Source organism: Chlorocebus sabaeus, chromosome 16 (assembly GCF_047675955.1).
Source record: "Chlorocebus sabaeus isolate Y175 chromosome 16, mChlSab1.0.hap1, whole genome shotgun sequence".
Classification (NCBI taxonomy): Eukaryota; Metazoa; Chordata; class Mammalia; order Primates; family Cercopithecidae; genus Chlorocebus; species Chlorocebus sabaeus.
The window spans coordinates 67,284,639-67,311,237 of NC_132919.1; the positions used below are offsets into that span (position 1 = coordinate 67,284,639).

Genomic DNA, 26,599 nt, shown 5'->3' on the forward strand with positions numbered 1-26,599 from the left:
TTCAATCTTTCACGCTACCCTAAAGTCTCTTTACAATGTTTGAACCAGGCGCGGTGGCTCACGCCTGTAATCACAGCACTTTGTGCTTTGTTTTTTTTTGTTTTTAATTTTTGTTTTGTTTTGTTTTGTTTTGAGATGCAGTCTCTCTCTGTCACCCAGGCTAGAGTGCAGTGGTGCAATCTCGGCTCACTGCAACCTCTGCCTCCTGGGTTCAAGAGATTCTCCTGCCTCGGCCTCCCAAATAGCTGGGATTACAGGTGCGCGCCACCACGACTGGCTAATTTTTGTATTTTTGTAGAGATGGGGTTTCACCATTGTTGGCCAGGCTGGTCTTGATCTCCTGACCTCAGGATCCGCCTGCCTAGGCCTCCCAATGTGCTGGGATTACAGGCGTAAGCCACCACACCCGGCCAATCACAGCACTTTGGGAGGTTGAGGTGGGCAGATCACAACGTCAGGAGTTCGAGACCAGCCTGGCCAACATGGCGAAACCCGGTCTCCACTAAAAATACAAAAAAAAAAAAAAAAAGGCCTGGCACGGTGGCTCTCGCCTGTAATCCCAGCACTTTGGGAGGCCGAGGCAGGCGGATCCCGAGGTCAGGAGATCAAGCCCATCTTGGCTAACACGGTGAAACCCCGTCTCTACTAAAAATACAAAAATTTAGCCGGGCATGGTGGCGGGCGCCTGTAGTCCCAGCTCCTCAGGAGGCTAAGGCAGGAGACTGGCGTGAACCCGGGAGGCGGAGCTTGCAGTGAGCCGAGATGGCGCCACTGCACTGCAGCCTGGGCGACCGAGTGAGACTCCGTCTCAAAAAACAAACAAACAAACAAACAAACAAAAAGCTGGGCTTGGTGGTGGGCGCCTGTAATTCCAGCTACAATGGAGGCTGAGGCAGGAGAATCTCTTGAATCTGGGAGGCGGAGGTTGCAGTGAGCCAAGATGGTGCCACTGTACTCTGGCAACAGTGCAAGACTCCGTCTCAAAAAAAAAAAAAAAAAAACCAGGCCGGGCGCGGTGGCTCAAGCCTGTAATCCCAGCACTTTGGGAGGCCGAGACGGGCGGATCACGAGGTCAGGAGATCGAGACCATCCTGGCTAACACGGTGAAACCCCGTCTCTACTAAAAAGTACAAAAAACTAGCCAGGCGAGGTGGCGGGCGCCTGTAGTCCCAGCTACTCCGGAGGCTGAGGCAGGAGAATGGCGTAAACCCGGGAGGAGGAGCTTGCGGTGAGCAGAGGTCCGGCCACTGCACTCCAACCTGGGTGACAGAGCCAGACTCCGTCTCAAAAAAAAAAAAAAAAAAAAAAAAAAAAAACCAAAAACCCATAATGTTTGAATTCTGTGTGCCCTGCCTCCCCTTAGGTGGAAGTGTAGGCTGAAGCATGGGTGAGGCAAAGGGTAACAACTAGAAAATACATACCCTTCCTCAAAAAATTACATTCCATTTGACTCTTTCAGGGCAAGGTAAGAGCCATTTTTCCATTGTGTGATTTCTGTCAACTACTCTTTTCAAAAGGAGGAAGTCCTACCACCCTTCTATGTGTTTATGTATTTTGGCTAAGAGTGCTGGAGCGCTGGGTGAGGTCCTCAGAAGGGACGGAAAAATCTGAATCTTAACTCACAGTCAGCGCTAGACAGGAAGGAGCAGCACAGATTACTGAATCCAGCTTCCTTATTGTATAAAAAGGAAACTGAAGCCCAGAGAGCTTTAGTCGATTTGGATCAACTTCGGTCCCTTGAGAAATACTTTTCTCAAAGGATGGCTAGATATCAAGCTCCTTGCAGTCTTTGGGCCTTTGGGTCTAATGTTCCCTAAGCCCCAATGCTGTGGGCTCCTCGCTGTGCCTCGGGTCAAAGGTCCCTTCAGAGACTGTCCCTCTCAGCACTGCGGCCAGTTTTACTTTTTTGTGGCACTTGTTGATATTTAAAAAATCTATTCTACGAGTTATGTGACTTCTTCTACTGGAATGAAATCCCCGTAAGAGGAGACCATTCCTGTCTCGTTCACCGTTGAATCCTCAGGGTGAGCTGAGATTCGAAACTAAGTAGTATGGCTCTAAAGTCGCGCTTTCGGCCCAACATTACGCTTCCAAAATTTAGTAAAGACGATGGACTTCTGCACACACGGGAAAGCGACAGTGAGAAAAGATACCGGGAAGTGAGCGACAGCAAAACATTCAGACTCGTCCGTACGGTGCCCCTTCTGACCTTTCCCTCCGGAAGCTTTCGCGGCTCTTGGGCGGGAGTGCGCACGCGCGGCCACCGGGGTCGCCCCGGGTCGCGCGCGGAGCAGGGGCTGGAGGGAAGGGTCAGCCTCCAGGGCTGGCAGGCGCCTGCGCTGCGGGGCTCCAGTCAGGACGCGCATTCTCGCTCCCTCCCTCGGCTGCGCGCGCCCGGTGGGCGTGGGAGGAGGCGGGGAACCGGGGAGGGGCGGGTGTCGCAGGAGGGAAGGAGCGAACCGGAGAGCGTCGTCCTGAGAGGAGTGAAGGCGGCAAAATGGCGGACCGCTTCTCCCGCTTCAACGAGGACCGAGACTTTCAGGTAAACACGGGCGTCGCCGAGGATGCGGGGAAGGCGCTGGTCTAGCCCAGAATGTCCTTCATCTCCGGCTCCCAGCCCTCTTTCCTTCCAGGTTTTGCTCCGACTTGCGAACTGGCTCTCTCTTCTCCCGTCTCTGCTTTCTCAAGAGGCCTCCCGGCTTGAGGGAGGCCGCATCTCCTCTCACCCGCATTCTCTACCCCAGAAACTCAGGCCGCGGGGCTTGCGGCTTCCGCCTGTTTGGCGTCGGATTTGGGAACCGGGCCTGGGAGCTGTGTGGGGGGCTGTGCCCTCCGCGTCTGCCCGGCCTGTGCCGGCAAAGGGCTGGCTCCCAGGGGACCAGAGGGGTGGTTGGGTTGGGCTGGGAGGACTTGGGGGCGAGTGTTGCTGAGGCCAAGGCTTCCGAACCCCGGGATTTTGCTCTCACGGATCCTTTTGGGGTCCTTCTCTTTTCTTTTTTCATTGTGATGAATCAGTTGCTTTCATTGTCTGCTTTTCCTTTTCCTTACCTGGGAAAAGGTTGCCTTCGTTATCAGACGCCTTATTGGTTAGTCATACATTAAGATTTCCCGGGACATAAGTGTTGCTGCTGTTATTAGGCTGTTAATTGGGCTTGGAAAACAGTAAGTTACTGGACTATGATCCGATGTGAGCCTAACCTCAAATCCTATCTCGAAAGATTTGTAAGAAGCGTAATGATAATGGACCTTCCACGCGTGGGGTCACTAGTGCCAAAAGCTTGATTTTTCTTTTTTCAATTGCAAATGTTGGTATGGAAAAATGCCCTTACGATGGCAAGCTCTATTGAGTAAAAAATAAAGGCCAGATTAGAATAACTCGTTTTTTCGTTGTTGAAAATACCTTGCTGTTGAAATTGTTACCGCGGAAATCTCGACGACTAAAAGGGGTTTAGTAGAGATTGGCTATTTCTAGGTAAAATACATCCGTAGAGTCTCAAAAAAAACCCTCTGCATTACTACCGCATATCCTGGCAACTGCAATTTGGGTCAGGGGATGAATCTCAGAACTCAAGTTTTTATCCGGCTGCAGATCCTACTGAAAGCAATGGGAAAGCACTCTAGGTGTGTTTCAGAATGCAGTTTAAAGAGTTTGAATTCCCTGAGATGATAGGATTGGTAAATAAATAGATAAAGCAGTTTAACAATTTTAACTCAGCTCTGTTAACAAGGTAGTACATAGAACGCTTATGAGAAGTTTTGCAGCAGTAAGGGATCTGGAGGCTGTTAAAGCCTTGTGATCATGCGCTTGCTGTATAGCTGCAGCACAATACAGAAGAATCTCAAGGTGTTCTAAGTATATAATGCAGATTCACCAAAGTTTGAAGCAGTTCATATTAGCCTTTTGATCCCTGAGAAATATATGTATATTTTAGCAAGCACTGTAAAATATGAGTAGGCTGCAAGGTGTAGGATGAGCTTTATTGATTTTTAAATTACCAATAGAGACCTATTGATAACTAAAGCCCGCAAATGCTTTTCAGAGGAGAGAATCTCAAGGTGACCTAATAAAATCGAAAATAGATAATATGGACAATTAAGTTTTGAGGAAAGATGACTGTCAACCACAGAATTCCAGCAGGCTTAACAAACAGGATTTTCGGGGCCTTTAATGAAGATTTTGAAAATTGTGGATAGCAGAGTGTGAATGCTGTTTCCTGAAAAAAATTGAGGGGGTTAGCCTCTACTTTTTCAACACTCAGTTTCTAAGTAAGATGACCCTCTCTTTTGATGCTTTAGTTGGGTATTGCAAAACCTGATTTTGGTTTCATGGTAGTCCTTTGAAGATGATACGTATAGTTCATTTTCTGCTTCTATGTTGGAAGAACCAACCCCCGTTAAGTTGGGTCAGCCAGGAAGATGTTGGGGTTTTTTTTTGTTGTTTGTTTTTGAGATGGAATCTCACTCTGTCGCCCAGGCTGGAGTGCAGTGGCACCATCTCGGCTTACTGCAACCTCCCCCTCCCGGGTTCAAGCGATTCTTCTGCCTCAGACTGCCGAGCAGCTGGGACTACAGGCGCCTGTCACCACACCCGGCTTATTTTTGTATTTTTAGTAGAGATGGGGTTTCACCGTCTTGGCCAGGCTGGTCTCGAACTCCTGACCTCGTGATCCGCCTGCCTCGGCCTCCCAAAGTGCTGGGACTACAGGTGTGAGCCACCGCGCCCGGCCGAAAATGTTGGTTTTTAAAATTCAGATGTCCTAGCATTTTGGGTAAATAAGGTATTGGGAATGGAAACCTTTTTAGACAGTTGGAAGATGTTAAAACTTTTATAAATTATGTTAATTTATAACATTCATTTAAAGTACTTTTATTTAAAAATGAAGTGGTATTTTTCTGTGTGTTTTAATAAAGGGAAAAATACAGATTGTCTTTCACTTAATGATGTCTTTTGATTCGAAGTTATTGGTGAGAGAATGTAATGTAATAGGATTCTCCTGTGAATAATGTATCTGAAACATTTTTGGCTTCAGGTTATTCAAAATTAAACGTGGCCTCCTTAAAAGGTTTTGGGTGAAGCCACTGACTATACTTGAAAACAAATCATAGTAAGTTTCCAAACACAGTGGATAGATCTTGTTGCTTTCAACAGATCTTGTAGCACTGGAAATTTTTCTGTTCATCTTCCCTGGTAAGTTTGAGATGACTTATTTTCTTTGCCTTTAATTTGGCAGGATGATTTAAAGCTGTAGAGCTTCACTCTTTACCAGTTTATCAAGTGCAAATTTTGGAGAGTTTGATGTCTCTTGAAATTATTATGGAGTCAGGGAGTTGGGCTGAGTATTACAATTTGTGAATACCTATGTTTCTTTTTTTTTTTTTTTTTTTGAGACCGAGTCTCGCTCTGTCACCCAAGCTGGAGTGCAGTGGCGTGATCTTGGCTCACTGCAACCTCCGCCTCCCGGGTTCAAGCGATTCTCCTGTCTTGCCCTCCCGAGTAGTTGGGACTACAGGTGCTCGCCACCACACCCAGCTGATTTTTTTTTATTTTTAGTAGAGACAGGGTTTCACCATGTTAGCCAGGATGGTCCTGATCTACTGACCTCGTGATCCGCCCGCTTCGGCCTCCCAAAGTGCTGGTATTACAGGCGTGAGCCTCCGCACACGGCATGAATACCTAAGTTTCAAAGGTATTTTGTATATATAGTGAAAAGTTACGGTTAATGGTGGTATTCCACTTGAAGCACTCATGAATATAGAGATTAATCATTATCAGGGACCTAACTTTTTTTAATTTGTAACTTTATTATAATAACGAACAGGTCCTATTCCACAGGCTTTATGTGTCTTATCTCATAGTCTTCACTATAACCCTTACGAGGTAGGTACTGTTTTTACTGCCGTTTTCAGCTGAGGCACAGATAATTAGGTAACTTAGCCAATTACATACATCTGTTAAATGGCAGAGCCTAAATTCATACTGACTTTTGGACTCTTGAACTTGTCCTCGTGACCATTTTGTCTGCTGCTGACAATTACACATTTTATATAGCTGTAATTGAGTCATCAAATGTGGAGGATAAACTTATAGGTGACGAAGAATAAGGCAGCTTTTAGAAAGGTGATACAATTGCAGTTTTTATTCTGTTTGATTTTGTCCAGATCTGTTTCTTTCTGGTCTCCCAATGGCTTCTAGGGAGGCTTTCAACAATGATAAATTACGTTGTGTCATAGAGGATATATTGTTAACTGTTTTAGTTTAGACATTCTTTTGTCTAGCCTTTAAAGTGTTGTTTTTTTTTAATCTTTGGTAATCTTTGTAATCTAAGCTGATGTGTTTATTTTTACAAATGTTTTAAGAGTTTTAACTACTCCTTTAAGAATCTGACCTCAATTTCTGAATGAGATGTTACTTCTGCCGGCATTTACCAGATTAAGATATATTTGTTCACAGATTGAAGTGTTACACAAACTAGTGGAAAATATATAACTTAAGATAATCCACACTTTGGATTACAGGTTCATTAAAGAAAGTTTTGTTTGTACAGTGATGTATAACTAGCCATACGGTGCCATTAAGATACAGTGCTTAGCATTTTATGGTTGCGCAGCTATTATTGGTGATGCAGCTGAATGCTGGTGAGGAAATGATCTTTAGCGTATGTACCTGCAGAGGACTGATGATTTGTGTTCCGAGTGTTCTCTGCATTTTATTTCTTTTCTTTTTTTTGTTTTGAGATGGAGTTTCGCTCTTGTTGCCCATGCTGGAGTGCAATGGCACCATCTCGGTTCACCTCAACCTCTGCCTGCCGGGTTCAAGCGATTCTCCTGCCTCAGCCTCCTGAGTAGCTGGGATTACAGGCATGTCCCACCATGTCCAGCTGTTTTTTTTGTATTTTTTAGTAGAGACAGGGTTTCACCATGTTGGTCAGGCTGGTCTCAAACTCCCAACCTCAGGTGATCCACCCACCTCAGCCTCCCAGAGTGCTGGGATTACAGGTGTGAGCCACTGTGCCCGGCCCTCTGCATTTTATTTCTAATGAAAAGTAACTATAGGAATAGATCAGTGAGTGATAAGTTGATAAGAGAAACAAGACATACTATCTTAAAGGTCATAATAAAAATACAGAAATTGCCCAAGAACTTTCTGTAATCTATGTAAGTAATCATAATGGTAAATAGCAATAAGCTAGTCATGTATTACATTTATGCAGTATGTTTGTAGGATTCCTCTTTGTGTTTCCATATGTAACCAGTATGTGACCCTCAGGAAATTCTTAGTTGAGACTGTTAAGTGAAGAGGTTCATAGTTTTAAGATATTTAGGTCACAGAAGGATATTAGTATATTTTCTGTATGTAATATTGTTGGCATTGTAATGCAGATGTGCCAGATATGACACATGGACAAGTGTTTTAAATGGTTTTTCCTATGTCTCCCTGTAATCTGGAAGAAATGCCACAAGCTATTTAAAGTAATGTCAGTTTGGCTTGGGATACTGAAACTTATGTAAAATCATTACTCTTTCCTGTCTCATAGTATGATAAGTGAAAAGGATTAGAATCACTGTTGTACCAGTTTCAAAATACTGATGCTGAATTGACATGATTATTAGCAAATGCAAAATGATACTGACATTAGTTAATACATTCTCAGGAGATCAAGAGTGACCAAAGTAAAGTCAGCGTAAGAGAAGTTTCCCTGGAGGTGATTTGAAGGGTAAATGGTATATAATCACTTTTAAAATGTGGGACATATCAAGGAATAACATCGCAGAGAGAGACTTAAGTTGTAATTAGGAAAGACTGGGGTTGGGAAGAGAGGGCTTCATGTGATGATATATTTCATTATTTGTTTTCAAAGTAGGCATGGGAGGCAGGAAGAAACAGATCTGGACAAATACGGTATCAGACTGAGTGTTATTTCACGTCTCTTACAGTACAGTCAGAATGATAGAAAAACAAGTATTCCTGTTGTACCTTTCCTTTTCTTCTATACATGTAACGTAGTTCTCATTAGAGTACTGCAAAGGGATTCTTTCATCACATTTTCTCATGTCTTTATGATAAATTGTATAACCAAAGCTAAAATTTGTGACTTAAATTTTTATTTATTTATTTATTTTTTTGGAGACGGAGTCTCGCTCTGTCGCAGAGGCTGGAGTGCAGTAGCACGATCTTAGCTCACTGCAAGCTCCGCCTCCCAGGTTCACGCCATTTTCCTGCCTCAGCCTCCCGAGTAGCTGGCACTACAGGCGCCCGCCACCACGCCCAGCTAATTTTTTGTATTTTTAGTAGAGATGGGGTTTCACCATGTTGGTCAGGCTGGTCTCGATCTCCTGACCTCGTGATCCACCCACCTCGGCCTCCCAAAGTGCTGGGATTATTCGCGTGAGCCACCACGCCCGGCTAAAATTATTTTAAGACACATATATAATAAGCTATCGCAATTGTGCTGCTTCATAATTGAGATACATTTCCGTGTGATTTCTGTTTATCTGGGTACATGATAAAAATTTTTTAAAGGACAGTCTGTTTTTCTTTTTTTTTTTTTTTTTTTTTGGAGACAGTGTCTGGCTCTTTTGCCCAGGCTGGAGTACAGTTGTGGGATCTTGGCTCACTGCAGTCTCCACCTCCTGGGCTCAAGCAATCCTCCCACTTCAGCCTCCCGAGTAGCTGGGACTACAGGAATGTATCACCGTGACTGGCTAAGCTCCATATTTTTTTTAGAGACAGGGTTTCAACTTGTTGCCCAGGCCGGTCTTGAACTCCTGGGCTCAAGCAATCCTTCCACCTCAGCCTCCCAAAGTGCTGGGATTACAGGCATGCACCACTGCACCCAGCTGACAGTCTGTTTTTTTGATGTGGTCAAGATTTTTTTAATTTAATTTTTTAAAATGAAAAAAATTTTTTTTTGAGACAGGATCTCACTCTGTCACTCACGCTGGAGTGCAGTGACGTGATCATGGCTCCCGGCAGCCTCGACCTCCCAGCTTCAAGTGATTCTTCCACCTCAGCCTTCTGAGTAGCTGGGGCTACAGGTGTATCACCAAGCCCTGCTAATTTTTTTGCATTTTTGTAGAGATGGGGTTTCGCCATGTCGCCCAGGCTGGTCTCAACTCCTGAGCTCAAGCTATCCTACCATCTCAGCCCACCAAAAGTGCTGAGATTACAGGCATCTGCCACTGCACCTGGCCAAGATGATCATTTTCTGAAAAGAAGTAGCAGAAGTTCATGAGATCTTAATTATGAATCAGAAACCTATGTAAAGGTTTCATTTTTGCTCTTGTGACTTAGTTTCTAGTATTTTATTAATGAAAATGGTTTCTAGCTTCAAAGTGGATTCCAGTTCATGAGTTCTATTAAAATTCCTTCCCTGAAACAACTTAGTACTTTTGCTTGTATGTCTGGCATTAATTTTCTTTTCATATTAGCATTGCCATTTAGCATTAAGTGAAAGCAGATTCATGGTAATTACCCAAGGAATTACAGATGACCACCACAAATACTGAAAGAAGTCATTGATTTGATATTGCAGTGAATACCAGAAGATGTTGTAATGATTTTCCACTTATAAAAAGTGAATTGTCCATTTAACTGTGGAAGTCTAAGCAAATGTGCTTAATGCATATTGTATTAGTCAATGCAAAAAGTTAAATATGCCCAGGCTGAAAGAAGCTATATGCTGTATGGTCATTTTTTATACCAAATGATTTCTTTGGAATTTAAACAAATATGTTTAGTATTTTATTCCTAATTTAGGAAGAAAAAGCAGCTAAAGTTGTTCTGACATTGTACACAGATTAGTAGCACATGACTCTTGTTTAGTAAGCCCTATAGATAGTAAGGAATTAAAATTGTTAGTGAGCAAAACAGGGGTATCCTGCCATTTACTTTAATTCTTTTTATCATAGTTTTGAGGTACAATAATTCCTGTGTGCATGTCACTCAAGCAACCAGAAAGTGTCTTTGTAATACGCATTTGGTCTCATCTCATGAAGTTCCAATTATTTGTTGTCATCCTTGCCACTCTTTGGCAATTACATTGATTTCAAAGAGGAATTCCAGTTCATCTTAGTGTTTCATAGAATTGAAACACAAAATATTGAAACACAGGTTTAAAGTTGTAATAGAAAAAAGTCATGGAGTTTTCTGACGTTTTAATAATGACATTGTTGGAAAAGTCAGTACCTCTCTTATAGCTCCCCTAACATTATTCTTCCAGAGTTAATGAGAAAAGAGGAGCTTAATTTTTCATCCTTTTTGTAGGCAGTGCTGATCAAAATCAAGAAATTATTTTGACACTGTAGGTCTTGACTATAGAGGTAAAGGTAGGTTGGGCGCAGTGGTTCACGCCTGTAATCCCAGCATTTTGGGAGGCTGAGGCAGGTGGATCACCGGAGGTCGGGAGTTCGAGACCAGCCTGGCCAAAATGGCAAAACCCCGTCTCTACTAAAAATACAAAAAATTAGCTGGGTGTGGTGGTGTGCTCCTGTAGTCCTAGCTACTCGGGAGGCTGACGCAGGAGAATCTCTTGAACCTGGGAGGCGGAGGTTGCAGTAAGCCGATCCTGCACTATTGCACTACAGCCTGGGCAACAGAGTGAGACTCCGTCTCAAAACAATACAAAACATAACAGAAAAAGAAATTAAGCTAATGCTTGTGGATTGTATGCTGTAGAGTCAGTAATTTCCCTTGTTGCTATGAATAGAGAGCTATGAGTAAAATTATGAGGAATCTTTAAAGAAAGGGCAAAAGTGGTCGAAAATTTAATTGGTTTAATATTTGTACTAGGGTATCATCTGTGCAAGCAATAACAAGGGTTATATTTACCTTGAGAATAGTTTCTAGAATATAGACTTAATTTTTGAAAACTTAAATAAAACAGTGTTTGAATAGTGGTTGTACTAAGAAGTACTTATTGTAGTTTAAGTGTTACTGTGCGGGTAGTTGGTTAAGAAGGGTTTTTGTTTTTCTTTTTTCTTTTTTTTTTTTTTTTTGAGACGGAGTCTCGCTCTGTCGCCTAGGCTGGAGTGCAGTGGCTGGATCTCAGCTCACTGCAAGCTCCGCCTCCCGGGTTTACACCATTCTCCTGCCTCAGCCTCCCGAGTAGCTGGGACTACAGGTGCCCGCCACCTTGCCCGGCTAGGGTTTTTTTTGTATTTTTAGTAGAGACGGGGTTTCACCGTGTTAGCCAGGATGGTCTCGATCTCCTGACCTCGTGATCCGCCCGTCTCGGCCTCCCAAAGTGCTGGGATTACAGGCTTGAGCCACCGCGCCCGGCCTGTTTTTGTTTTTCAAGGAGTTTTCATATTAGTTGGAGAGATAAACATAAGTAATAAAGTTTAGTTTATTATTCATAAGACCAGCATGGTTATCAGAAAAACAGTATAGCTAATAAATGCAAAACTCTAAGTAAAAGGAGAGAACCCTTAAAGTGGGATGATTGGATATGATGTTATGTTGTGTTGTGTTGTGTTATGTTATGTTATGTTATGTTATGTTATGTTATGTTTTTCAGACAGAGTCTTGCTCTGTTGCCCAGGCTGGAATGCATTGGCGTGATCTCAGCTCACCGCAACCTCCACTTCCTGGGTTCAAGCAGTTCTCATGGCTCACCCTCACAAGTAGCTGGGATTACAGGCGCCCACCACCACGCCTGACTAATTTTTGTATTTTTAGTAGAGATGAGGTTTCACCATGTAGGTCAGGCTGGTCTTGAACTCCCACCTCCAGTGATCTGCCTGCCTTGGCCTCCCAAAGTGCTGGGATTACAGGTGTGAGCCACCGTGCTGGCCTGGGCATATTTTTATGAAGAAGTTAGCATTTAAGCTGGATCTTGAAGGTTGGGATTGCATCCTTCAAGTGAATGGAAATACACTCAGTTGGAAAAAATAGCCAGGACAAAAGTAAAGAAGTAGAACAAGCAGAATTTGTTTTTTTAGGACAATGAATTAATGATTGGGCATAGGGAAAAAGTGGAGACTAGGGCTGCAAAGATAAATTTTATTTTAATGCTATAAGCAGGAATGCACTAACTATTTAAGGTGCTTAAGCTGAGGGATAGACAGTCAAAGCCCTCTTACTTATAGGAAGATTAATTCAGCTATAGTTTGTTAGATGTGCTATACCCATATAGTTAAAGTGCTGATAACCAGTCTCTCTTAACCAGAGTTAATGTGAATAGGAGCAAACGGGTAGAAGGCGTATATGAGGGGTGATTACAATAATGGACCATGTGATTTCTTTTTTTTTTGAGATGAAGTTTCGCTCCTGTTACCCAGGCTGGTATGCAGTGGTGCGGTCTTGGCTCACTGCAACCTCCGCCTCCCAGGTTCAAATGATTCTCCTGCCTCAGCCTCACAGGTAGCTGGGATTACAGGCGCCTGCCACCATGCCCGGCTAATTTTTGTATTTTTAATAGGGACAGGGTTTCACTATGTTGGCCAGGCTGGTTGCGAACTCCTGACCTTAGGCGATCCATCCACCTCGGCCTCCCAAAGTGCTGAGATTACAGGTGTGAGCCACTGTGCCCGGCTGGACCATGTGATTTTAAGCTTAGTAAGGAGATGAATGAGGACTTTTGGGAGTGCGGGTGGTGGCAGCAGTGTAGGTAGTGAGAGGGTGAAAAATTGGTAGGATCAATGGATTGTAGATTCTAATGGGATTTAAGACTTGTTAGAGTGGGAGTACTAGAAGTACTTGTTAGAGTGGGAGCTAGAAAGATAGAAGGTGGTGGTTGTAGAATACAATGTTTGAAATAACAGTTATATTAATAGAAGGGTTGAGATTATTAATGATTATGAGAGTACATGGTTAAGGCAGAATGGGGAACAAGATCATTGTAGGAAAGTTAAGGAACTGAGGCACCAGGATGTTACAAAGATAATCTGACCTGGTTATGAGAATAGTAATATGGTATAGTTTTATACTTTATGGTTTAATAAATGCCTTTTATATAATGTTCTTTTCTGGTTCTTCTAATAATTCAGTGAAGTAAATAGAAGAGGTACTAATCCTGTTTTGAAAATGAAGAAACTGAGGCCCGGATAAATTATTTTGCCTAGTGCAGTGCTGAAGTTTGAACTTTGATCTTTTGACTTCTTTTGTTCTTTTCTTTTTAAATAAAAGAGGTGGAATTTTGTTACATTACCCAGGCTGGACTTGAACTCCTGGGCTCACACCATCCTCCCACCTGTGCCTCCCTAGTAGCTGAGACTACAGGTGCATGCCATCGAGCCTGGCTGATTTCTTGTATAGTATTCTGTTTACTGTGGTATATAGATTGGCTTCTCTTCAAGGTATATATACTATGGTATATACATTGTGGTATGTAGAATGTTGATATTATTCCCAGTATGTAAAACATTGTACTACTTTAATACATGGCAGCATTTTGTACCAGTTAATAAACTGGTAGGAAATAGTTGGTATGCTTATTAAAGATTATAATTTTTGTTTCAGAAACATCTCAGTATTAAAAACCAATAGTTTTTGGTGGCTTATGCCTGTAATCCCAGCACTTTGGGAGCCAAGGTGGATGGATAACCTGAGGTCAGGAGTTTGTGACCAGCCTGGCCAACATGGCAAAACCCTGTCTTTACTAAAAATACAAAAATTAGCTGAGCATAGTGGTGCATACCTGTAGTCCCACCTACTGCGGAGGGGAGGCTGCTGAGGCAGGAGAATTGCATGAACCCAGGAGGCAGAGGTGGTTGTGAGTCAGGATTCTGCCACTCACTCCAGCCTGGGTGACAGAATGAGACTGTCTTAAAAACAAACAAAGAAACAAACAAAAAAACAAACTAATGACTTACCACCATTGGTTTAATTGGTTATAAACCAGTGGTTTAATTGGTCATTTATGACTTCTTGCTTGTCTTTTCACTGTCTGTGGGTCTAGCAGATAATCCCATTCCATTTTCCAAACATTAGTGAGTACCTGATTGTTATTGTGTTATCATAAAAGTATAAGAAAACAAGACAAAAGTCCATTTTGTTCATTTGTTCCAGTAAAATAATAGATTAGAGAGGAGAATGGTATTTCTACTGGATACTCCCAAGTTAGGGTACTATAAGCTTATCCTTGACCATTACACCTTTATAAAAGTTGACTACTGTGATATATGGTGAGGATAATATCAGCTACTGTTTATTGCCAGCTAGATTACATGTCAGGTCTGGTGCCAAGACATTTTGAAGATATTTGTCTAATCCAAGTAACTCCAAACTAGTTGGTGGTATCTCCCTTTTTTTTTTCCTTAAACTTTTTTTTTTTTTTTTTTTTTTTTTTTTGTGGAGACGGAGTCTTGCTCTGTCGCCCAGGCTGGAGTGCAGTGACTCCGTCTCGGCTCACTGCAAGCTCCGCCTCCCAGGTTCATGCCATTCTCCTGCCTCAGCCTTCCGAGTAGCTGGGACTACAGGTATGTGCAACCATGCCTGGCTAATTTTTTTGTATTATTAGTAGAGATGGGATTTCACCATGTTAGCTAGGATGGTCTCTATCTCCTGACCTCATGATCCTCCTGTGTCGGCCTCCCAAAGTGCTGGGATTACAGGCGCCTTTTTTTTTTTTTTTTTTGAGTTGTCTCTGTCACCCAGGCTGGAGTGCAGTGACTCCTCGGCTCACTGCAAGCTCCGCCTCCCAGGTTCACACCATTCTCCTGCCTCAGCCTCCCGAGTAACTGGGACTACAGGCGCCCGCCACTACGCCTGGCTAATTTTTTGTGTTTTTAATAGAGATGGGGTTCACCATGTTGGTCAGGCTGGTCCCAAACTCCTGACCTCAGATGATCCGTGCCCACCTTAGCCTCCCAAAGTGTTGGGATTACAGGCATGAGCCAACGTGCCTGGCCTTTTTTTTTTTTTTTTTTTTTAAATAGAGACAGGGTCTTGCTGTGTTGCCCAGGCTGCACTTGAACTGAAGCAATTCTTCCACCTCAGTCTGTTGAGTAGTTGGGACTACAGGCATGTGCCACTGCTCCTGGCTAAAAGTTAGTTTTTCTGGCTGGGTGCAGCGACTCATGTCTGTAATCGCAGCACTTTAGGAGGTCGAGGTGGGCGGATCACTTGAGGTCAGGAGCTCAAGACCAGCCTGGCCAACATGGTGAAACCCCGTCTCTACTAAAAATACAAAAATTAGTTAGGTGTGGTGGCACGTGCCTGTAATCCCAGTAAGGCTGAGGCAGTAGAATCACTTGAACCCGGGAGGCAGAGGTTGCGGTGAGCCGAGATCATGCCACTGCACTCCAGCCTGGGCAACAGACCAAGACTGCGTCTCAAAAAAAAATTACAAAAATTAGCTGGGCACGGTGGCTGGTACCGGTAATCCCAGCTACTTGGGAAACTGAGGCATGAGAATTTGTTAAACCTGGGAGGCAGAGATTGCAGTGAGCCAACATCGCCCCACTGCACTCCAACCTGGGCAACAGAGTGAGACACTGTCTCAAAAATAAATAAATAAAATTAAAAAAAATAAATAAATTTTATTTTTCAGCATAGTGCTTTTTTGGGAAAACAGTTATTTCTTGTCCTAATCACATTATCCAGAAGAATTTGATGTGTCAAACAGGTGTACATGTATTTTTAGATGAGTGTGTGATATTTCTGCACCCTTGACCCAGTGTGATGTGTTTTCAGGTTCTTAGTTACTTGCTGAGATTGCTGGCCAATTATCTTTCCTACCAATTAACATAGAATTAAATTTATGTATTAAGTGAAGTTTATTCCTCTGGGTCATTGACTGGCCTCAGCAGTATTTTAAAATAATAATCTATTACTTTGTACCTCTTTAAACCTCACAACGTATGTAACAATGCTATAGTGTAATAATCTGGATTTTATAGCGGGGGAAATGGGCCTAGAGAGAGGTTTGGGAATTTGCCCAAGGTTATACAACTAGCAAATGGTAGTGACTTGATTTCTAGTGTCTCTGACTTCAGAGAGCTTTGTTTGTTATAATAATATACTGGAAGTTGTTGTAAATCAGACTATATGATTATGGAAACAACAGTGAAGAATTAGGTTCATTAGGAATTGATCACAATGGTGTTTCTGTCTACTTTGTAAATAGAAATAATTTTTTCCTCTTTTGAGACAGTGTCTCACTCTGTTGCCCAGGCCAGAGTTCAGTGGTGTAATCTTGGCTTACCACAACCTCCATCTACTGGGTTCAAGCAGTTCTCCTGCCTCAGCCTCCCTAGTAGCTGGGACTGCAGGTGCCTGCCACCACACCTGGCCAATTTTTGTATTTTTGGTAGAGACAGGGTTTCACCATGTTGGCCAGGCAGGTCTTGAACTGTTGACCTCAGGTGATTCACCCACCTCAGCCTCCCAAATTGCTGGGAGCCATCGCATCTGGCCGTAAATTGAAATAAATTTTAAGTATACTAGTGAAATGACACCAATAATCCCTAGGATGTCCATTTCTTTTTGGATAGGCTTTTTCTCCTGGGACATTTTCTTTTTAAATTCCATTTTTAATGGCGCATACATACATTTATTTATTGAGACAGGATTTCTTACAGGTCAAGGATTCTACTTCCAAACACAGGACAAAAGTGGAAATTTGCCCAGGATGCAGTACAGTGGTGCGATCACTGCTTGCTGCACTCTTAACCTCTTGGACTCAGGCGATCCTCCCATTGCAGCCTCCCGAGTAGCTGGGACTACAGGTGTGTACCACCACATTCAGTTAATTTAATTTTTTATATTTTTTGTAGAGACGGGGTCTTCTTTTGTGGTCTTGAACTCCTGGCCTCTAGTGATCTTCCTGCCTTCCAAAGTGCTAGGATTACAAGTGTGAGCCACCATGCCCAGCTAGGATCCACCAACTTTGAGCTTTGAGTAATATTATTCATTTAAAAATGTTTTTCAAAGAATTTGTATTAATTATTATATTTTTTTTGAGATGGAGTCTTGCTCTGTCGCCAGGCTGGAGTGCAGTGGCGCGATGTCGGCTCACTGCATCCTCTGCCTCTCAGGTTCAAGCAATTCTCTGCTTCAGCCTCCCGAGCAGCTGGGATTACAGGGGCCCGCCACCACACCTGGCTAATGTTTGTGTTTTTAGTAGAGATGGGGTTTCACCATCTTGGCTAGGCTGGTCTTGAACTCCTGACCTTGTAGTCCACCTGCCTTGGCCTCCCAAAGTGCAGGGATTACAGGCATGAGCCACTGCACCTGACTGAAGTTGTATTAAATTTTAATAGTTATAGGAAGAGGGAAGAGGATAAGAACAGCTCTTTAGAGTTTCAGTATTGTGTTTTGCTTTTTGAGATTATAGGCTCTTGATTGTGATCTTTGACTTGTCCTAATAATTCCTTCTTTTTTTTTTTTGAGACAGAGTTTCACTCTTTTTGCCTAGGCTGGAGTGCAATGGTGCACTCTCGGCTCACCGCAACCTCTGCCTCCCGCGTTCAAGCAATTCTCCTGCCTCAGCCTTCCGAGTAGCTGGGATTACAGGCATGTGCCACCACCCCAGCTAATTTTGTATTTTTAGTAGAGATGGGGTTTACTCCATGTTGGTCAGGTTGGTCTTGAACTCCCGACCTCAGGTGATCCACCTGCCTCGGCCTCCCAAAGTGCTGGGATTACAGGCGTGAGCCACTGCACCCGGTAATAATTCCTTCTCCTCCAGCTCTCATTTCTCTCTACTCATTTCTGTATAGTTTAATCATGTAAAGGGTACAGCTGTGGGATTATGTAGATGTCAGAATCAGCACCAGTTAGCAAATAATAAGATTTCATTTATCTGGATGAATTTAAGGCAATTCCTGTCTTTACTGATACTTTAAATGATCACCACAACCAAATTTGTAAGAGAAGTTTCCACATTTGTCCTGTGTTTGGAAGTAGAATCCTTGACCTGTAAGGAGCTGGAGGTACTGTGTGTTTTAATGACATGCAGGGCAGGTCAGCCAGGTTGTATTCATTGGCCATTAGACCTACCACAAGTTGAAGTTTTTTTAAGAGTGGAGGCAGTTGAAGGAAAGTCAATTGGGTGTGTGCATATAATTTAAAATCTAATACTTTTTTTTTTTTTAAGAAAAGCTAGATTGCTTCCAGTCTGACCCTTTTGAACTTAAATTCCTGATCAGAATAAATGAAAAACTATATTTCAACTTTGAAAGCATATAGTATTCAGAAAGGAAGAGTTGATTTAGATAATGAAATAAGTGTTCCAAGCAGTCATTTTTTTAAATTTAAACTTTATTTTTTACCTCCCTCAGCTCATACCTATAAGCAGTCATTAAAACTAAATTTTAGAAATGCTATAATGTAGGACCTATGAATTTTTGCTAGGATAAGCATGAGTTTTAGTTTATACCTTTTATTTTGGAATAATTACTGTTAGCATCTTTTGTTTTTTCTTTTTTTGTTTTCTTTCCAAGACAGGGTCTTGCTGTGTCACCCAGGCTGGACTGAAGTGGCAAGATCATAGTTTACTGCAGCCTCCAACTCCTGGACTCAAGGGATCCTCCTCCCCACTCAGGCTCTTGAATAGCTGAGACTACAGGTGTACACCATGATTAAAAATTTTAAAAAAAAATTTTTTTTTTAAATTTATGAAGATAGGGTGTCACTGTGTTTTCCTGGCTGATCTTGAACTCCTGGGCTCAAGAGATCCTCCCACCTTGGCTTCCCAAAGTGCTGGGATTATAGGTGTGAGCCACTGTACCCAGCCTTAATACCCATTTTATCTCAAAGTGGTTTGTATGATATGTTATATGATCATCTACATCTAAAGGAAATTCAGAGATCTAAGTGAGGTTTTAAAGGGAAGGTACAGCAGCAAAAAATACCTTTTAGATCCTTTTGAGGCCTTCAGATAATCAGATGTCATACTGTTTTTAGAAAGAATGATCCTGATAAGTCTGTGTTTGTCAGAATTACTCAATTTTGGTGGGGAGGTGGGTTGGGAGGCAAGAAATAAAATATCACCACTACTATCATTGTCATCTTTACTATGATTATTACTATAGTTATGCCCTGGGGGTTTGAAATCACATTTTTCCTCCTTCCTCTTTTTGTTTTTCTAGTATAACATTCAAAAGGAACAAAAGGCAACTGGGCGCAGTGGCTCACGCCTGTAATCCCAGCACTTTGGGAGGCCGAGGTGGGCGGATCACCTGAGGTCAGGAGTTCAAGACCAGCCTGGCCAACATGGTGAAACCCCATCTCTACTAAAATACAAAAATTAGCTGGGCGTGATGGCAGGTGCCTGTAATCCCAACTAGGGAGGCTAAGGTGGGAGAATTGCTTGAACCCGGGAGAGGGAGGTTGCAGTGAGCCAAGATGGCACCATTGCACTCCAGCCTGGGTGACAGAGACTCCGTCTGAAAAAAAAAAAAAAAAAAAAGGACAAAAGGATTCAGAGTGAAAAGAAAACCACTTAGTTAAGTGAACCTCAGAGACAACCCCACTATTTCCAATTGCATGGTGGTTCTTTCACAGAATCCATATATATACTATATATATATATATGGATAATATACTAAGCATTATGCACTCTTAACTTTCCCAAAGCATAGCATGCAAGCACATTTTCTGGCAGTTTGATTTTTTCCTCTTAATTGTATGTCTTGGAGATTTTTCCATAACTAGAAGGTTTTTTGTTTTACTTTTTGTTTTTGTTAGTTTTTTTTGAGACAGAATCTCACTCTGTCCCTAAGACTGGAGTGTAATGGGGCAATCTTGGCTCACTGCAGCCTCTGCCATCCGGGTTCAAGCGATTTGATTACAGGCGCTCGCCATCATGCCCAGCTAATTTTTGTTTTTTTGTAGAGATGGGGTTTCACCATGTTGGCCAGGCTGTCATGAACTCCTGACCTCAGGTGATCCACCCGCCTTGGCCTCCCAAAGTGGTGGGATTACAGGCGTGAGCCACTGCACCTGGCCTGTTTTTTGTTTTATCTTAAAGTAATTTTAGATTTGTAGAATAGTTACAAAGATAGTACAGAGAATTTGGTATACCACTCACCTATATTCCCTACTAGAGTATCCGTACGGTAACTATAATACAATTATCATGGGCCATGTGTGGTGGCTCACACCTGTAATCCCAGCACTTTGGGAGGCCGAGGCAGGCAGATCACCTGAGGTCAGGAGTTCGAGACCAGTCTGGCCAACATGGTGAAACCCTGTCTCTACTAAAAATACAAAAAATTAGCTGGGTGTGGTGGCGCACACCTGTAATCCCAGCTACTCGGGAGGCTGAGGCATGAGAATTGCTTGAACCAGGAGGTGAAGGTTGCAGTGAGCCGAGATCATGCCACTGCACTCCAGCCTGGGTGACAGAGCAAAACTCTGTCTCAAAAAAATAAATAAAATACAAAAAAAAAATTGGTCTGGCGTGGTGGTGCACACCTGTAGTCCCAGGTACTCAGGAGGTGGAAGTTGCAGTGAGCTGAGATTGCACCATAACACTCCAACCTGGGCGACAGAGTAAGACTCTGTCTTTAAAAAAAAAAAAAAAAAAAAAAACTGGGCACGGTGGCTCATGCCTGTAATCCCAGCACTTTGGGAGACTGAGGCAGGTGGATCACGAGGTCAGGAGATCAAGACCATCCTGGCTAACATGGTGAAACTCCTTCTCTACTGAAAATACAAAAAATTAGCTGGATGTGGTGGCGCACGCCTGTAGTCCCAGTTACTCGGGAGGCTGAAGCAGGAGAATCGCTTGAACCCAGGAGGTGGAGGTTGCAGTGAGCTAAGATCGCGCCACTGCACTCCAGCCTGAGAACAGAGCAAGACTCCGTCTCAAAAAAAAAAACCAAACAACAACAAAAATAAAACCCTGAAAAGAAATGCTCTACAAATGATAACTTATTTAATTGTGTACTTCTCAACATTTATTTGATTTGCCTTAATAAAGCTATCAATTAGCCGCAACATTGGAAAAGTATAAAAACTTTTTATATTTTTCACTGTTTTAAAACTTACCCTCTTAAAAATTAGGAGCCACAACACCAAATGAAAAAGAATAAGAAACCCCTATCATCAAAAGTGTTTGTTATACAAGAAAAAATTACCAATACATCTTTTATCTTAGTTCTTTAACATGGTTATAAGCAATTCTAAGTCCTGTCTTCATTAATAATTCACTGTATAACCTCATGCAGATCATGTCGTATTTCTCATTCTTTGTACCTTCCTTTGTGAAATGAAGAACTTGAACTAGACACTCATGTCATTTCTTGGTCTAAAATTCCACAAATTTGCAGATTTAAGCTGAATTAAAGCTACCCTATTAAAATAAGGCTAATTGGTTTCTTTAATGTTAACATAAAAACATAAACACCATCAACTCCCACCAAAGTGGAATATTAACAGCAATCACTAATCCCTGGTAGTGAAGCGCAAAATATTTTCCACCTACTCCCAACATAAATGTAGTCTCATCACAATGACAGGAACACCAAATAAAAGTAAACAAAATACTAGGTGTCACTGGGGTTGGTGATAACTTTTCAGATGGAAAACCAAAGGCACACCCATGAAAGAAAGAAATGGTAAGTTAGATTTTATTAAAATTTAAAACTGCTCTGCAAAAGACACCGTCAAGAGAAAGAGAAGATAGAACAGTTTGGCGGTTCTTACAAACCTAAACCTATTTTTTAGCTTTCAGTCCGGCAGTCATACTACTTAGTACTTAACCAAAGGAGCTGAAAACTTAAGTCTACACAAAAACCAAGAACATGGATGTTTATAGCATTCTTTATTTGTAATTGCCAAAACTCCACAGCAGTCCATATATCCTTCAGTAGGTGAATGGATAAGTAAACTGTGATATACCAATGGAATATTATTCAGCCCTAAAAAGAAATGAGCTATCAAGCCAGGAGAAGACATGGAAGAACCTTGGATACATATTCAGGAATATGTGAAAGAAGCCAATTGGAAAAGGCTACATAATGATTGCAAATATATGACATCCTGGAAAAGGCAAAACCGTGGAAACAGTAAAAAGATCAGTGGTTGCCAGGAGTTTGAGGGGAAGAAAGTAAAGGGATGAACAGGTGGATACTGTGGATTTTTTTGAGCAGTGAAATTATTCTCTGTGATACTGTAATGGTAGATAAATGGCCCTATACATTTGGCAAAACTCATAGATGATGATATGTACACCGTATCATGATGATGGTAGGTACACCAAGAGTGGACCTTAATGTACTATGGACTTTGGCTGATAATGATGTGTCAGTGTTGGTTCACCTATTGTAGCAAATGTATTATAATAAATGTGCGGGAGGCTGTGTCTATGCTTTCAGCTCAACTTTGCTGTAAACCTAAAACTACTTGAAAAAATAAAGTCTGTCTATCTAAAAGTAATCACAAAAGTTACTAATTACAATAAACTCATATTCAGTATTTCTAAAGCACTTCTTCCAAACAGCATGTATATTTTAAAACTTTACTAAAAACCTGAAACGTAACAAATTGAAAACAATGGTTACTTCTAAGAAATGAAACAGGAGAAAGGAGGGCTTTCTTTCGTTTTTTTTACTTGTTACAGTGTAGCCTGAACTTTTAACAATATCCATTTTACATTAGTATTATTTGTGTTGTAGTATATTTTAATAAAGGGGTCCACAATGTACTAAAAAATTAAAGACATTGCTTGCTCAACCTTTCCTCACCTGTGACCAGACTATCAAACTAGATAACATATCTAGAGGTAAGATTAAAGAGGTTACAAAAATTGTAAAAAAAAAAAAAATTTTTTTTAAAGTTCTACCTATGAGGTCAGTCTAATAAAATGTCTCAAAAAAAACGTTTTACAAAAAAATGTCCTTAATGGTCATAATTTTAACAGTGCAAATCACCTTTAAAAGACTGTGTGCCTGTAATCCCAGCTATTCTGGAGGCTGAGGCAGCAGTACTGCTTGGGCCCAAGTTTGAAAACAGCCTGGGCAACACAGGCTGTTAAAGGAAAAAAAAGAAATGGAGAAAAATGGAGAGAAGGGAGTGGGCAAGAGCAAGAATGTGAAAGATCTGAGTCTTTACCTTGGTTAACTTGAATAAAATATAAACTGTCTTGTATGAACCAGCCTCTTCTCATTTTATTTACATAGGCAACATGGCAGAACCCTGTCTCTACCAAGAACAAAACAAAACCACATTAAACAAACAAAAATTAGCCAGGCGTGCTAGTACATGCCTGTAGTCCCAGTTACCTGGGGGGCTGAGGTGGTAGAATCAATTGAGCCTAGGAAGTAGAAGCTGCAGTGAGCTGTGATTGCGCCACTGCCTGGGTGACAGGGAGACCCTTAGTTATTCTAAATCAACATGTAATATTCACTGATGTACTAGAAAATGTTCTTATATAGAGTATATAGGAGAAGAAAGAGTTCCTGGACTTAAAGAACATGCTTTATGGTAGAGGAGATAAGTGAACAGGGAATCACAGTACAAGTACCATAACGAAGGTATGAACATAAAGCTAAAGGAGCACAGAGAAGGAGTGTCAGACAAGACTTCAAAGTAAAAGTGAGTTGGTCGTAGGGCTGGGGGCAAGGGAAGAGTGTGGGGGCACAGGAAGAGTGGGGACACTCTTCACTGAAGGAATGGTAGCCTGGCCAAATTTGCTTTTAAAAACTGTTTATTAGAGGCTGGACGGGATGGCTCACAGCAGCAATCCCAGCTCTTTGGGAGGTCAAGGTGGGAGGATCATTTGAGCTCAGGAGACAGAGTCTGCAGTGAGTCGAGATTGTGCCACTGCATTCCAGCCTGGGTGACAGAGCAAGACTCTATATCAAAAATAAACAAAAAATCAAGTATTAGTAAAGGCCAGGCACTGTGGCTCAAGCCTGTAATCCTAGCACTTCTGGAGACCAAAGCAGGGGATCACCTGAGGCCAGGGGTTTGAAACCATGCTGGGAACATGGCAACACTCCAAGTCTACAAAAACTTTTTTTTTTTTTTTTTTTTTTTTTTTTTTTTGAGACGGAGTCTCGCTCTGTCGTCCAGGCTGGAGTGCAGTGGTGCGATCTCGGCTCACTGCAAGCTCCGCCTCCCGGGTTCCCACCATTCTCCTGCCTCAGCCTCCCAAGTAGCCGGTACTACAGGTGCCCACCATCTTGCCCGGCTAGTTTTTTCTATTTTTTAGTAGAGACAGGGTTCCACCATGTTAGCCAGGATGGTCTCGATCTCCTGACCTTGTGATCCGTCCGTCTCGGCCTCCCAAAGTGCTGGGATTACAGGCTTGAGCCACTGCGCCCAGCCAAAAAATTTTTTTAAATGAAGACATTAGCCAGGTGTGGTGGCTCGCACCTATAGTCCCAGCCACTAGGGGGACTGACGTGGGAGAATCACTTGAGCCCAGGAGGTGGAGGTTACAGTGAGCCAGGATTGTTTCACTGCACTCCAACATGGGTGACAGAGTGAGACCTTGTCTCAGAAAATAAAATAAAAACGGGCTGGGCATGGTGGGCTCACACCTGTAATCCCAGCACTTGGGGAGGCTGAGGCGGGCTCAGGAGTTTGAGACCATCCTGGGCTACATGATGGAACCCAGTCTCTAAAAAACATACAAAAAAATGTAGCCAGGTATGGTGGCATGTGCCTGTGGTCTCAGCACTTGTGGGGCTGAGGTGGGAGGATCACTTGAGCCTGGGAGGTTGAGCCTTCAGTGAGCTGAGATTGAATCACAAACAAATACGTAATAAAAATTAGACAAAGGATCCCACTATGCTGCAGGACACATCTTAGCACTTATGATAAATTGAAATATTAAATCAGGCCAAAATTTAACATGACAGTTACAACATTTAGTTTTTACTTTTTAAAAGTTTTTTGAAACTGTCATAGCCAAGAGATTGCTAAAGTGACATGACAACGAAATGTAATGTGATATCCTCTATGGGATCCTAGAACAGAAAAAGACCATTAGAGGAACTCTAAGATAATCTGAATATAGTATGGACTTTAGTTAATAAAAATGTGTCAGAGGTGGCCTCCCAAAGCGCTGGGATTACCACCCACCCACCCACCTGGTGTGAACCACCCACTGCACCTGGTTTGCCCATGTTTTTTATAGCCAACTTTTCAGCAGCAAAAGGGCAACTCTGGTGTCAAATATTGAGAAGCCAGGCAAGAAAATTAGGTGGTCTGTGACTTTAAACTTTAAAAAGTTTCATATAACCTTAATGGATATTTTGATGTTATTTTGTGTTTACCTTTGAGCTTTTAAAATGAAAACTAAATGTATGTTTGAATCAATGCCATTTAAAATAAATATCTGGGCTCCACATGGTGGCTCACGCCTGTAATCCCAGCACTTTGGGAGGCCGAGGCAGGCAAATTGCTTGAGTCCAGGAGTTCGAGACTAGCCTGGCCAAAGCATGGTGAAACCCTGTTTCTGCTAAAATAAATAAATAAATAAATAAACAAATAAATAAATTGGGCTGGCGTGGTGGCTCATGCCCGTAATCCCAGCACTTTGGAAGGCCGAGGTGGGCGGATCACGAAGTCAGGAGATTGAGACCATCCTGGCTAACACAATGAAACCCTGTCTCTACTAAAAATACAGAAATTAGCCGGGCGTGGTGGCATTTGCATATAGTCCCAGCTACTTGGGAGGCTGAGGCAGGAGAATCGCTTGAACTTGGGAGGTGGAGGTTGCATCGAGCTAGATCGCGCCACTGCGCTCCAGCCTGGGCAACAGATTGAGACTCTGTCTCAAGCAAACAAACAAAAATTAGCTGAGCCTGGTGGTGCGTGCCTGTAATACCAGTTTCTTGGGAGGCTGAGGCTCAAGAATTGCTTGAACCCAGGAGGCGGAGGCTGCAGTGAGTTGTGATCGTGCTGCTGCACTCCAGCCTGGGTGACACAGCAAGACTGTGTCTCAAAAAAATAAAAAATAAAATAAATTTCTGATTAAATATTTTAAATTTTATTTTAAAGTGCAGTAAGTATGAAATTCAAAAGAAAAAAATGCAATTAAAAATAGCCTACCTCTCATATCTCTTAGACACCCATTTCTAGGAGTTAACTTCTACTACAAGCTTCTAATGTATTCTAGAGCTGCTCTGTACATGTTTTTTTTAGTTTTAAAAATTAATGTGCAGTAGTATTGACTTGTTTTGATATGCATTTCTACGAATTTATTTTTTGATAGAAATTTTTTTTTAAATTTTAAGTTCCAGGATACATGTGCAGAACATGCAGGTTTGTTGCATAGGTATACATGTGCCATGGTGGTTTGCTGCACCTATGAACCCGTCATCTAGATTTTTTTTTTTTTTTTTTTTTGAGATGGAGTCTGGCTCTGTCGCCCAGGCCGAAGTGCAGTGGTGTGATCTCGGCTCACTGCAACCTCCGCTTCCCCGGTTCAAGCGATTCTCCTGCCTCAACCTCCTGAGTAGCTGGGATTATAGGCACCCGCCACCACACCCAGCTAATTTTTTTGTATTTTTAGTAGAGATGGGGTTTCACCATGTTGGCCAGGCTGATCTTGAACTGACCTCATGATCCACCCGTCTTGGCCTCCCAAAGTGCTAGTATTACAGGCGTGACCCACTGCGCCCGGCCTCGTCTAGGTTTTAAGTCCCGTATGCATTAGGTATTTGTCCTAATGCTCTCCCTCCCCTTGCCCCCCACCGCCTG

At 42.3% G+C, this 26,599-nt stretch overlaps 1 protein-coding gene and 1 long non-coding RNA gene across 5 annotated transcripts in view; both read left to right on the forward strand.

Annotated features, from left to right (window-relative positions):
* The first annotated feature begins 2,413 nt into the window (after nucleotides 1–2,413).
* GPATCH8 (G-patch domain containing 8) overlaps nucleotides 2,414–26,599 on the forward strand; it is a 113,078-nt gene continuing 88,892 nt past the window's right edge. For 2 of the 4 annotated variants that reach the window (XM_008012413.3, XM_037993715.2), the window contains exon 1: nucleotides 2,461–2,542. Coding sequence is in view for 1 of the 4 variants with exons in the window: in XM_008012406.3 (XP_008010597.1) it covers nucleotides 2,498–2,542 (45 nt within the window). In the remaining 3 variants the exon portion in view is untranslated. Of the gene's footprint in view, nucleotides 2,543–26,599 lie in introns of all 4 variants that reach the window. The other 2 variants (XM_008012406.3, XM_073005234.1) reach the window with 2 other exon arrangements.
* LOC140708686 (uncharacterized) lies at nucleotides 14,269–19,363 on the forward strand. The gene is made up of 2 exons (XR_012088893.1): nucleotides 14,269–16,668; nucleotides 18,389–19,363. It is a non-coding gene; the product is annotated as an uncharacterized lncRNA (long non-coding RNA).